The sequence below is a fragment of the Lontra canadensis genome, unplaced genomic scaffold (genome assembly GCF_010015895.1).
Source record: "Lontra canadensis isolate GAN:19392208 unplaced genomic scaffold, GSC_riverotter_1.0 scaffold348, whole genome shotgun sequence".
Classification (NCBI taxonomy): Eukaryota; Metazoa; Chordata; class Mammalia; order Carnivora; family Mustelidae; genus Lontra; species Lontra canadensis.
The window spans coordinates 17547-28811 of NW_022631342.1; the positions used below are offsets into that span (position 1 = coordinate 17547).

Consider the following 11265-nt stretch of genomic DNA (forward strand, 5'->3'; position numbering starts at 1 on the left):
GGAGGCGCGTGGGTGGCACGTTGCAGGGGCGTCCTGTGCGTGCCCCGAGCCCTCCTGCCGTAGGAGGAGGTGTGGCCAGGCCAGCAAGGCCTTTGTGTATGACTTTGGGCATCATTATGTGGTCGATCCTCTGTTTTCGCTTTGGCCGTGGCTCGGTTCTGGTCGGGGAGCTGGCGAGTGTTGTCCCCAAAGCTGTTGAGTGACTGTTCTTACGAAGGGTTGGCCGTGTGGACGTGTTCTGCGTTTGCTTGTCCGTTCCCTCCCAGCTGGGGGCTTGAGTGTCCGAGTTGATAAAATGTTCTTTGGGGCACGGGGTGGAACTGCCTTTAGCTCATTCTAAACCCCGAGGACGTTCCCGTCTGTTGACGGCCATCTGACTCCCCAGACAGATGCGTCCCTTGGGAACGTGATGGCACGTGAGTGTGACCTGCACGTGGGCGCTGTGGGCAGAGAGAAGTGGCCTCGCTTTACCAGTGAGGAGAGGTCAGTCTTGCCTTTGTCTTCCCTCAGGGTTCCCTGCAGGGAGGAAGCACCGTCCCACGGGGGCTGCAGGGGCGTCTTTGGACCGCGTTGCTGGCTCGGAGCGCCAAGGCCGCAGTCTCAGGGACCCCCGCTTCCAGTGGGGTGGGGGCGGGTGTAGCCGCAGTGGTGGCCGGCGGGGTCTGCGTGCGGACCGATGGCAGGTGCGGCTCTGGTGCTGAATCGGGCCGCAGGGTGAGGCACCCCGACCGTGTTCTGTGTTGGACACCGGACAGCGGACTGTCAGGACCGTGTCTCCCCAGGCGGGCCTCGGCCAAGGCTTTCCTGCCGCGTGTCCCTGTTGGCTTTGAGGCGCGGCAGAGATGCGTGCGTGGTGTTGGGGACGGACACCCGTGCGGGGCAGACGCTGGCGCTGGGGGCCCGAGTTTGGGAGCGGCCACCCCGTCCTATGAAGCCCGGGTTCCAGCAGAACTTGATAAAACTGGGCGAGGGTGCTCAGAGCCCCCCGACCCCACCGTGGAGGGGCCGGGAGCCGGGGCGGTGTTTGGTGGCTAGAACGGTCGGTCGGTGGTTGGCCTGTGTGGGAGCGGCTGTCCAAGATCGCCCTTGACGCCAGGCCTTGCCCCTGACGGACACCACGGACGGCTGTGTCTGACGTCGTGTGAGAGCCTTGTGCCCCCGCGGAGTCCAGGCAGGGGGCCGCAGTCTCTCCCTGCATCTGGCTGTGTCTGCGTGGCCCGGGGCCCCAGCCGCAGCCAGTGTGCCTGCCGAGCCCCGGACGTGCCGCCCGAGGGGCTGAAGGTGGGTTTTTAATTTAACTTAAATTGCTGCAAGTCGTTAATGAGCTCCACTGTGTTAGAAAAGCCGTTCACTTTTTTTTTCTTTAAGATTTTATTTATTTGACAGAGCACAAGCGGGGGAGCAGAAGGAGAAGCAGGGATCCCCAATGGGCTCCATCCCAGGAGCCTGGGATCATAACCTGAGCCGAAAGCAGATGCTTAACTGAGCCACCCAGGCGCCCCTGGAAAAGGCTGTTCTAACCCAATTTTCCCTATGTTACGGGTTGTTCCAGCAGTTAGTTCACTTGGAGCCTCTACTTAAAACCTAAAACAGGGGCGCCTGGGTGGCTCAGTGGGTTAAAGCCTCTGCCTTCAGCTCAGGTCATGATCCCAGTGTCCTGAGATCAGGCCCCGCATTGGGCTCCCTGCTCAGTGGGGAGCCTGCTTCCTCCTCTCTCTGCCTGCCTCTCTGCCTACTTGTGATCTCTGTCTGTCAAATAAATAAAACCTTAAAAACAAAAACAAAAACAAAAAAAAAACCAGAACCTAAGAACTAGTAGGTTTGCCTGACCTTTTCATGAGCGCAGAGCCTTCTGGGGCTCTCATCGGATGGGAGCAGAGTTAAGACGGCGCCTCCCGAGCTCCTTTGCCTTGCCAGCGGGGGACGGGAGCCTGTGCGGACTTGCTTTCCCACCTTTCCCTTTGCGGCCCTTGGCGGAAGGCTTTGAAGCCAGGCCCACAGGGGGTTCTCAGAGGGGTCAGAGCAGAACTGTAGGGCGGGTCCCTGCCGGTCTGCCCACCGATGGAGGGAGCCAGGAGTGGGCATGCGTGTTCATACCACCATCTGCCCGGAGCTGGTAAGGCTCGAGGGTGTGATGAAATGGGGCGCCTGGGTGGCTCAGTCGGTGCAGCTTCTTATGCCTTTGGTTCAGGTCATGATCGCAGGGTCCTGGGATCGAGTCCCGGGTTGGGCTCCCTGCTCAGCAGCGTCTGCTTCTCCCTCTGCCTCCTGCTCCCCGTGCTTGTGCGATCGCTCGCGCGTTCTCTCTCATAAATCAGTCTCTGAGGAAAGTGTGCTACGATGCTGGGAGGGAAAGTACACTTGGAGCCCCCATGGCACTTAACCTGTCCCTTCCTCACCGGTGAAGAGCCCCTTCAGGCTCCTTTTCGCAAAGTCAGCCTCGCAGTGGGCGGGCGGCAAAGATGGGTGCCGGGCTGTGTGTCGCTGCTGCCCGGGGTGCTTGCTTTCAACCCCGGCCTGGGCCCTCAGCCCCTCACCTCTGCCCACGGAGCCGGCTCGGCCTGAGTGCCCACAGCTACCTGCGGTGGCCCAGCTTCCGCGAGCGCTCCTGGAAGCGGGGGGGCCCCCATCCTGACGGAGGCTCGCTAGCTCCTTAGCCTGCCTGTCCCCGGCCAGCACACACCCTCCAGCCTGCCCCTGCCATATGGGGGTGGGGCCCTGTCCCATCTCTGGGTGTTGGCCACACTCGGGGGAGAGAGTGCCCAAGAGAACGGTCAGCTGTCCTTGCAGCAGTCATCACTGTGAAGCAGGCCATGCTGCCTCCATGCAGCCCAGTGACCAGGTTGTGCTGCCTGGCCGGGCGCTCGGCCTGCCAAGTGCAGGGCTGACCACCTCAGCCGCCCGCTTCCCGGGTGCTCCCAGCCGGCCGTCTGGAGCGGAAGGAGCAGGGCCGTTCCCATTTAGCAGTGAGGAGGGCTTGCAGGATCCCAAGGCCGGGTGGGTCTCTCAGCCCCGGGCCCTTGTGGCCACACTGCCCCGGTGGCCCTCAGGGAAAGTTGCGCCCTGGGTGGAGGTCGCAATCCCCCCAGCTCGATCCTGTAGGGCGATTTCGGGACAGGACCACTGAGGGCCCTTGGGGTGGGATCGCTCGTCAAGGCGGTGCGCAGGCCCTGGGATCATGGGACAGTAGGGAGTGCTGGGGCTGAGTCCCACAGCAGTTTTGCCGCACTGCGGCGGGGGCGGGGGGGGGGGGGGGGGTCTGTGCAGCTGGACCTACGCTGGGATTTAAAAGAAGTCAACGTCTGGATTTTCTTTGCGAATCTCCTGATTTTTAAGTCTATGAATGACATTTTCTTACACTGCGTAGTCGAGTCAGAAAGGCCCAGGGAACAATTGATGGGCTCACAGCTGGGTGCCGGCCAGAGCTGCGCGGGACCTCAGGGGCCCACGCCTCGGAAGAAGGGTTCGCTGACGGCTGAGCCAGGCCAGTGATGGAGGACCCCGAACCCCAGCGCCTGAGGCATCGTGAGCGGCGCCGCACGCACGGTGAACCTGTCCTAGGATGGATCACTCCCGGCTGTAGACCCACCTGGGAGTCCCAGTCCAAGCCAGCAAGCGGCTCATTGAGCCCGGGACCCGAACACCGCCCTCGGGGTGAGGTCTGCAGGTGCATCCGGCCTTGGCCGCGATCGCAGAGCCGAGCACGGCCTCTGACTCCCCACAGGGCCCCGGCATCTCCACACAGGTGTGGAGCTCCTGCAGACCCCAGGCAGGCCCAGTCCGGTGAAGACGGCTCCTGCGTGCTGCTGGCTGCTGCTCACCGTCCTTGCGTCCCGCCGTCCCCTTCAGATGCGGAGCCCAGGTGGGTGGTCCCCGTGTTGTTTTCCTGGATTCTCCCGGTGCCCCCACCCTGTCCTGATGAGAGACGGGTCCCTAGGTACTGTGTGCCCAATGTGTCACATGCTCTAGGGCTCTGCAGCTCCCGGTTACTGGAGTGGAGGCCCCCCTGCCTGGGTCTCCGCAGCTAAAGGCTGGGGGAGGGAGCATCACAGCAAATAGCTTTTTTGTTTTTGTTTTTTTAAATTTAACTCCTACTAAGAGGGACACTCAGTTCATTTTCCCTCCTGCCCTCTAATTCACTCACTTCCCTCCCCCTTCTATAGGAAATCTATTTTCCTTGAAAAGGTGGGTGAGTAACATCTTATTTTGCAAACTAAAATTCCCTCGAGGGGGCGCCTGGCTGGCTCAGGCCGAGGAGCGGGCTCTCGGCCTTGTGAGCTCGAGCTCCACATCAGCTATAGAGATCAACTAAACTAAAATCATGAAAAGCAAAAGCCCTCCCTTTGTCGTGCCCCTCTAGGCTCTCCCCAGCCCCCCCCCAGCCCCTGCAGCCCCCGTGTCACCAGAGGGAATCCCGCACCTGTCCTAAGCATACACACACACCCCCACCCCCAGCTGGAGGTGCAGAGACGTTCTCAGAGATGCCGAAGCTTGACCTGACGGGAAGGGGCTGGGAAAGGAGTCACGTGCACGGCAGTTTCTAAGGGGTCAGATCGGTACTGGGGAGCCTGGGGGGGGGTGACCTCACTCCCCGTGGCTACCTGAGCACCAGCTGAGCTCTCTGTGCGAGCCCCCCCGGGGCAGGACGGACCCCAGCAGCACACACACACGAAGGGCACGCAGTGGACGTTTATTTTGTGCGTGTTCACAGGCGATGGTAGCGGAAGAGCTCCTGTCGGCACACGGGACACGTGTGCTTCACGTCCATCAAGCTGTCCACGCAGAAGGGGAGGAAGCAGCAGCCCAGGAAGCACCTGCGACAGCAGCGGGGGTAGGCATGGGTCCCCCTCAGGGAGGGCGCAGCCCTGCGGTTCTCCCCAGGGGTCCCCGCTGGCCTTGCTCCTGCCCCGTCACCCCCAGGGTTGCTGGGGACCCTGCCCGTCCATGCCCCGTGGCTGCCCCCCAAACCCTACACGCCCGATGCCCTGCGGAGGAGAGGGGGGAGCACTCACCCAAAGATGAAGAGGCCGGTACACAGCATCCAGGTGAGGACCCCTGGGACCGGGGTGGTCACTGTGATGATGTAGTTCCCGCAGTACTGACATATGGACCGTATGGGAGTGGCAGTCCCCATCCTAGGCAAGCTGGTGAACACTGCTGGGTGGGGGGGGGAGGGCAGCTCAGACCCTGGCTACCGCCTCACCCTCTCTAGTGTCCACTGCTGGCCGGGCCCTCCTGCGGGTTTTCCGTGCTCCCCTGAGCGCCCAAGGCCCCCTGTATGGGCTCTGGCTTTGTCTCACAGCCCCATGTCCCACCACCCACTGGCACCAGCCTTTGGGACCCAGGGGCCTGCCTCCATCGGGGCACCCAGGGAATCTGGGAGCATTTCTGGCTTAAATCCAGCCCCTACAAGTCAGCAAACCCCCCCCAGACAGCACGCTGCACTGTCCCCTTTCCAGGGTGTCCGTGACAGCTAGAGTGGCTCTGGACTCCCTGTCCTAGGTAGAAAGCTCCCAACCCCTTGGTGAAGTGCGGCGGGAAGACAAAACCAAGAACCTGTTGGCATTCTCGTGTCCTCTTGCATTTGCACAGTGGGGCAAAAAAATGTGTCTGGCTATTTAAACACCACGACCATTTCTACAACCTTGGGTGTGTGGAGAAAGGGCTCTGGTGGTGGCTGAGTTTGTTAAGGGAATAGTCCCAGTGAGCTTTAGTGTTCTGGCCGTGGACTCAGGGTCTGGGCTGGACAGCCGTCTGCAGCTTGTGGCCTCTGGGGCCGGAGGGGAGGGGGAGCGGGGCCTTGGAGCTCCAGAATCTCGGCAGACGGGGCTGCAGCCTCCCTGGCGGGGCAGGGAGCTACGAGAACCGTGTGGCTGGTACGCGCGTCCCTAGTGGTCTCTGGCTCTGAGGGGGTCTTCTCCATCCTGTCCATGGGGAACGCACAGCCCAGCCCCGCAGCGCTCTACCCTTGGAGACCTCTGAAGTTCACACTCGTGAACATGGGGGGGGGTGGGGGCTGCCTGCTCCGGTTGGTGGGGGGCTCTCACCAAGATTTCACTCCGAGCCCTTCCTGAGTGCCCACCGTGGACCAGCCCCCGCCACCCCGCCGATTTCCCATCGGAGAGGAGGTGCTGGTGGGGCAGAGTCTCGGCACGTGGTCAGGGTGGTCTGAGTCTGAGCCCAGGAACGTGAGGGGGGACGGGGTAAAGGCACTCACCTGGCTGGATCCCCTGGGCGCCCTGCACGTACATTGGGGGAAGAACGTGAGTTCCTGGAGGCGGAGGTGGAGGCGGAGGAGGGGGCGGCCGTGGCGGCGGCGGCGGCAGCGGCTCTTTGGGAGAGAGGAAGGAAACCCACCCTCAGATCCCAGGGCTTGCTGCATGCCAGGCGCCAAGCGGACAATGTGGCCGACCCGAGGACGCCACCCACTTTACAGGAGGGCAAGCTGAGGCCTGGAGGAATGAACACCCGTGGCCGTATGGCACAGATGGAGCAGCCGCGGTTTGAACCCAGACGTTCCTGGCTCCACGCGTGTCCTCAGGTCCTAGGATGTAAGAGCTTCCTGGAGGCACGGCCAAGAAGCCGAGGATACGGGGAGCACCGGGCCCATAATCTCTTAAAAAAAAAAAAAAGGCTCAGTTGGTTGGTCAGGTCATGATCCCAGGGTCCATCGAACCCCAAGTCGGGCTCCCTGCTGCTCTGTCAAATAAATAAAATAGAATCTTTTAAAAAAAAAATCTTGAGCATTTGTTCTGTGCCCAACTCCGCTGACCCTCTCACGTACCTCACTCCATTGACTTGCCGTGTGGTATCACTGCAGTTTTGCAGGTGGGGAGACCAGGCTCAGAGAGGTTAAGTAACTTGCCTGAGGTCCCCCCGCGGGTGCGAAAGTTGAGCACGCCCATCTCCAGAGCACATGCCTCTGGACGGGACAGCTCCAAGGAGGGCAGTGTTTCACCTCCTGCATCTAGGACCCTACACCTGCCCACACTGCTCCCAGCCTCGTTCCCTCCTGCCCCACAAGGGGCCTTGCATCTCATGTGGCTGCCAACCTGGTCCCCAGCTCCCAGCCTGTGGCCGGTCCCTGAGGCAGGGGCAAGGCTGTCTGGACACGGAATTCTGAGATCCCGAAACCCAGAGTGTGGTCGGGGAGGGGGAAGACGGGAACCCCATCATCATGACCGTGTGGTCGACGGGTGGGGGGGGGGTCCACGTGTGTCTATGGGGAAGCACACGGAGACCTGCCTCTCCCAGGTGAGGAGCCTCGCAGCTTGAAGGGGGCAGCCGGGATCCCCCCACAGTGGCCACAGCTGGAGCACAGGAAGTCCCTCCTCACTTCCGCCACACAGACTAGACTCCCGGGGACAGGTACCCCCAGCAGCCCCACCTGCTGGGTTTTGTACCCATTTTATAGATGAGGAAAGCAAAGGCCAGGGAGGAAGTAACCAAGTACCTGGCCTCACAGGGAGTGAGCAGCTGCCAGCCCTGCACCAACTAATCCTGTCTCCCATTTTCCAGATAGAAAATGGATCCAAAGAGATTGAGCAACTTGGCCAAGATCTCATCAGCAGGGCCAGGACCCCTGAACCAGCCACCCCTGCCAATCTGGGCTGTCTGGCAAAGGGGGTGGGCGGGGGACAGCAGGGGCAGGTTGTACCTGATATGTGGGAACTATTTTTCTTCTTCCTTGACTTTTTAACACTTTTAAGAGAGGACATGGGATGATGGAGACCCCACTTTGTCCCACGTTGGGTCACACGGTCCCCAGGTTGCTGAGGGACAGCAGGAGGCCAGGATTTAGCCCCCAGCTGAGCGAGAGGACCCAGAGCTTCCTCTCCTGCTTCCTGTGGGCCCCAAAGCCAGCCCGTCACCCGGAGCCGGGGTGGGGGGGGGACTCTCACCTTGGGGAGCGTTCCATCTTGGTGCTCCAGGCGCCCTGTGTTCTAGCAAAGGTATCCGGGCAGCATCGGGTTCCGGGTTCTGAGCGGCCGAGCGCTTGTCTCGAGTCCCCATGATGCCTGGTTGTCCTCGGACCAAGAGTGTGGGCCCCCCTGGCACCCCCTGCCAGGCCTGGCTTGGGCGGAACAGCCATTGTGATGTGCGCCCTCACAGTGGCCGAGGGCTGGGCTCTGGCTCCTCTCTGCGGGAGGGCAGGGCGGCTCCCAGGGCAGGGGTGAGCGGCCTTCCGAGGCGGCTCTTCTCCCCTGGCCCACGGCCCTTCCTGGAGGCCCAGCGAGTCCAGCCCCGAGTTCCCAGAGTGCAGGGGGCAGGGTCAGGGGCCACCAATCCAGAGACTTAAACATAGGAATCCAACAAGCGCTAGTGATTCTGCTTTGAGGAGGTCATCCCACTGGGTGCCAACAGCCAGCAGTGTGGACGTTTGCGTCCTGTTACCGAGAAACATAGGGAGGCCTACGGACACAACTACGTGCACACGTGCGCACACACAGATGTGGTGTCTCCACGCAAGCCCCACCACCTCCCTCGCCTGTGGAGCTGTGTGAGTTTGGGCCAGATGCTAACTCTTCCCCAACCCCCCATCCCCTGGCTTCCTCAGCTGTAAAAGGGGGTGCTAGATGCCGCCGTACAGGACGGTGAGGAGATCAGATGAAACACGCCGGGCACTGAGAATGAAGCCAGGCTGGTGTTATTACTGCAAAATGATCATTGGCCGGAAGAGCCCAGAAGACACACTCCCAAATGCAGGAGGCAGCCTGTGTGTCCAGAGCTGGTTCGGAGCTTTAACTAGGGGGTCACGGCCAGTGAGAACAAGACCAGGATTTGTGCCAACAAAGGCACGAAGGGAGGGCTGTGTGCTCGGGCACTAAACTCTGTCACAAAATGACGGGGACCAAATGTTATGGTGCTTTCCGGGGGAGATGGGTCTTCCCATAGGACCCAGTAACACTCTTCCTAGAAGTCCATCCCAAAGACCAGCAAAAGTATCAAGTGACATTGGCACAGGGCTAGTGGGGACAGCAGAAAAGACTCAAAATAACCCAAATGTCCATGCACAGCTACTCTGAAACTACCCAAAATAAAGGAAGGAGGGGAGGAAGGGAGGGAAGGAGGGAAGGAAAGAGGAGAGAAGGAGAGAGAAAAGAGAATACATTTCATAAATGACTATGGGGTAGTCTCTCCAGGACACATTGCTAAAAAACCAAGACGTTATATATCACTCTAACTACATAAGAATAATTACATATATACTGTGCGTGTGCACGTAAAGAAATGGGGAGGGATATACATATTTCCAGGATGATCCTCACCGCCTGTTACACAGGAACTCAATATCTACTGATTAAGTAAATACAAACAAACAAAATGCCCAAGACAAAACAAAAGAATGAGTTCTAAAAACTAAAGGCTGATGCTGAGGGAGCCGGGGGGTTGGGGAAGCAGGTTCTCTCCACGCCTTGCTTTGCAGGTTTGACTTTGGAACCCCATCATTCCTTTTACTAATTTACAAGGAAGCACGGACAAAAGAAAAAAGCAACAACGAACAACGGACGGCAACGGAAAACAAACAAACGCGGCTGTATATCAAGATTTTTTCCACGGGACACAAAGCACAAGCCATAAAAAGAAAAAAGAAAAACTTGAAAGACAACTTCATCAAAGCACCTGCTCTTCAAAAGACCCCGTGGGGGAAGGAAAAAAGCGTAGCCGCAGGCAGGAAGTAGCAGCAGGACAGGTATCCAGTATATAAAAGAACTCCAACTGAGCAATTTTAAAAATTCAATGTAAAAGTGGATAGAAGACCCAAACGGGCACCCAGGTGGCTCAGTCAACTGGTTAAGCGTCTGCCTTCAGCTCAGGTTGTGATCCCAGAGTCCTGGGATCAAGCCCAGCCTCGGGCTCCCTGGTTGGCGGGGAATCTGCTTTTCCCCCTGACCCTCTTCCTGCTCCTGCTCTCTGACTCTCTAATAAAGAAAATGTAAAAAAAAAAAGAAAATTTTAAAAAGACTGAAGCAGACACTTCACAAAAGAGCATACAGGCGTGGCATAGTAGACACGAGGAGGCATCTGGTATCACTAGCCACCCGGGAAATGTGAAAACTGTAGGGACCCCCGGTAAAATTTTAAAAAACGGACAATCCTAATTGTCGACAATGGGTAACCTCATATGCTGCTGGCGCGAGTGTGAAATGACGCGTCACTTTGGAAGGCTGCAGTTTCTTACAAAGGTAAACACAGCCCGCCTGTGACCAGCAATTCCGCTCCCAAGATTTCTGCCCAGGAGAGAAAAAGACACATGTCCAGAGAAAGACGCACACAAGAAGATTCACAGTAACTGTCTGTCTTCCTCATCGCCAGAATTCAGAAGCCCAGATATGTGGGAGCAGATGAGTGGATACGATACCAGGGAATGCTGCTCAACAGAAGAAGGAATTACAGGGGTGCCTGGGTGGCTCAGTGGGTTAAGCCTCTGCCTTCGGCTTGGATCATGATCCCGGGGTCCTGGGATCAAGTCCCGCATCGGCCTCTCTGCTCGGCGAGGAGCCTGCCTCCCCCACTCTCTCTGCCTGCCTCTCTGCCTACTTGTGATCTCTGTCTGTCAAATATATAAATAAAATCTTTAAAAGAAAAAAAAAAGAAAGGAATTACAATCTACTTGGCAAGATGCGTATGCATCAAAAATGACTCTGAGGGGCGCCTGGGTGGCTCAGTGGGTTAAGCCGCTGCCTTCGGCTCAGGTCATGATCTCAGGGTCCTGGGATCGAGCCCCGCATCGGGCTCTCTGCTCAGCGGGGAGCCTGCTTCCTCCTCTCTGCCTGCCTCTCTGCCTGCTTGTGATCTCTCTCTGTCAAATAAATAAATAAAATCTTTAAAAAAAAAAAAAAAAAAAAATGACTCTGAGCGGGAGCCTGGATGGCTCAGTGGGTTAGGCCACTGCTTTCAGCTCAGCTCGCGATCCCAAGTCGTAGGATTGAGTCCCGGGATAGAGTCCCGCATGAGGATCCCAGCTCTGTGGGGAGTCTGCTTCTCCTTCTGACCTTCTCCCCTCTCATGTTCTCTCTCTCTTTCTCAAATGAGTAAATAAAATCTTTAAAAAAAAAAAAAGATTTTTAGCAAAACAAAACAAAGAAACCAAAACAAAAATAAAACCTGACCTCACATAGTACATTAGCTGGTGATTCTATTTGTTTGGGGTTCTAACGCAGACCAAGCTAAGCTCCAGGGAGGGAACTCAAAACAGAGGTTGCTTCTGGGCTGGTGAGTGGAAGGTTGACTGCAAAGGGCACAAGAGAACTTGATAAAATG

At 58.2% G+C, this 11265-nt stretch overlaps 1 protein-coding gene across 1 annotated transcript; it reads right to left on the bottom strand.

The window, feature by feature from the left end:
- Window positions 1-4674: 4674 nt before the first annotated feature.
- Window positions 4675-6251, bottom strand: LOC116862822 (LITAF domain-containing protein-like). Its single transcript, XM_032850246.1, has 3 exons — window positions 6218-6251; window positions 5013-5157; window positions 4675-4814 (listed from the first exon to the last, which is right to left on the bottom strand). Exons 1-3 carry the CDS (start codon window positions 6249-6251, stop codon window positions 4706-4708), a joined length of 288 nt encoding a protein of 95 aa, XP_032706137.1. The 3' UTR covers window positions 4675-4705.
- Between the last annotated feature and the right edge of the window lie 5014 nt (window positions 6252-11265).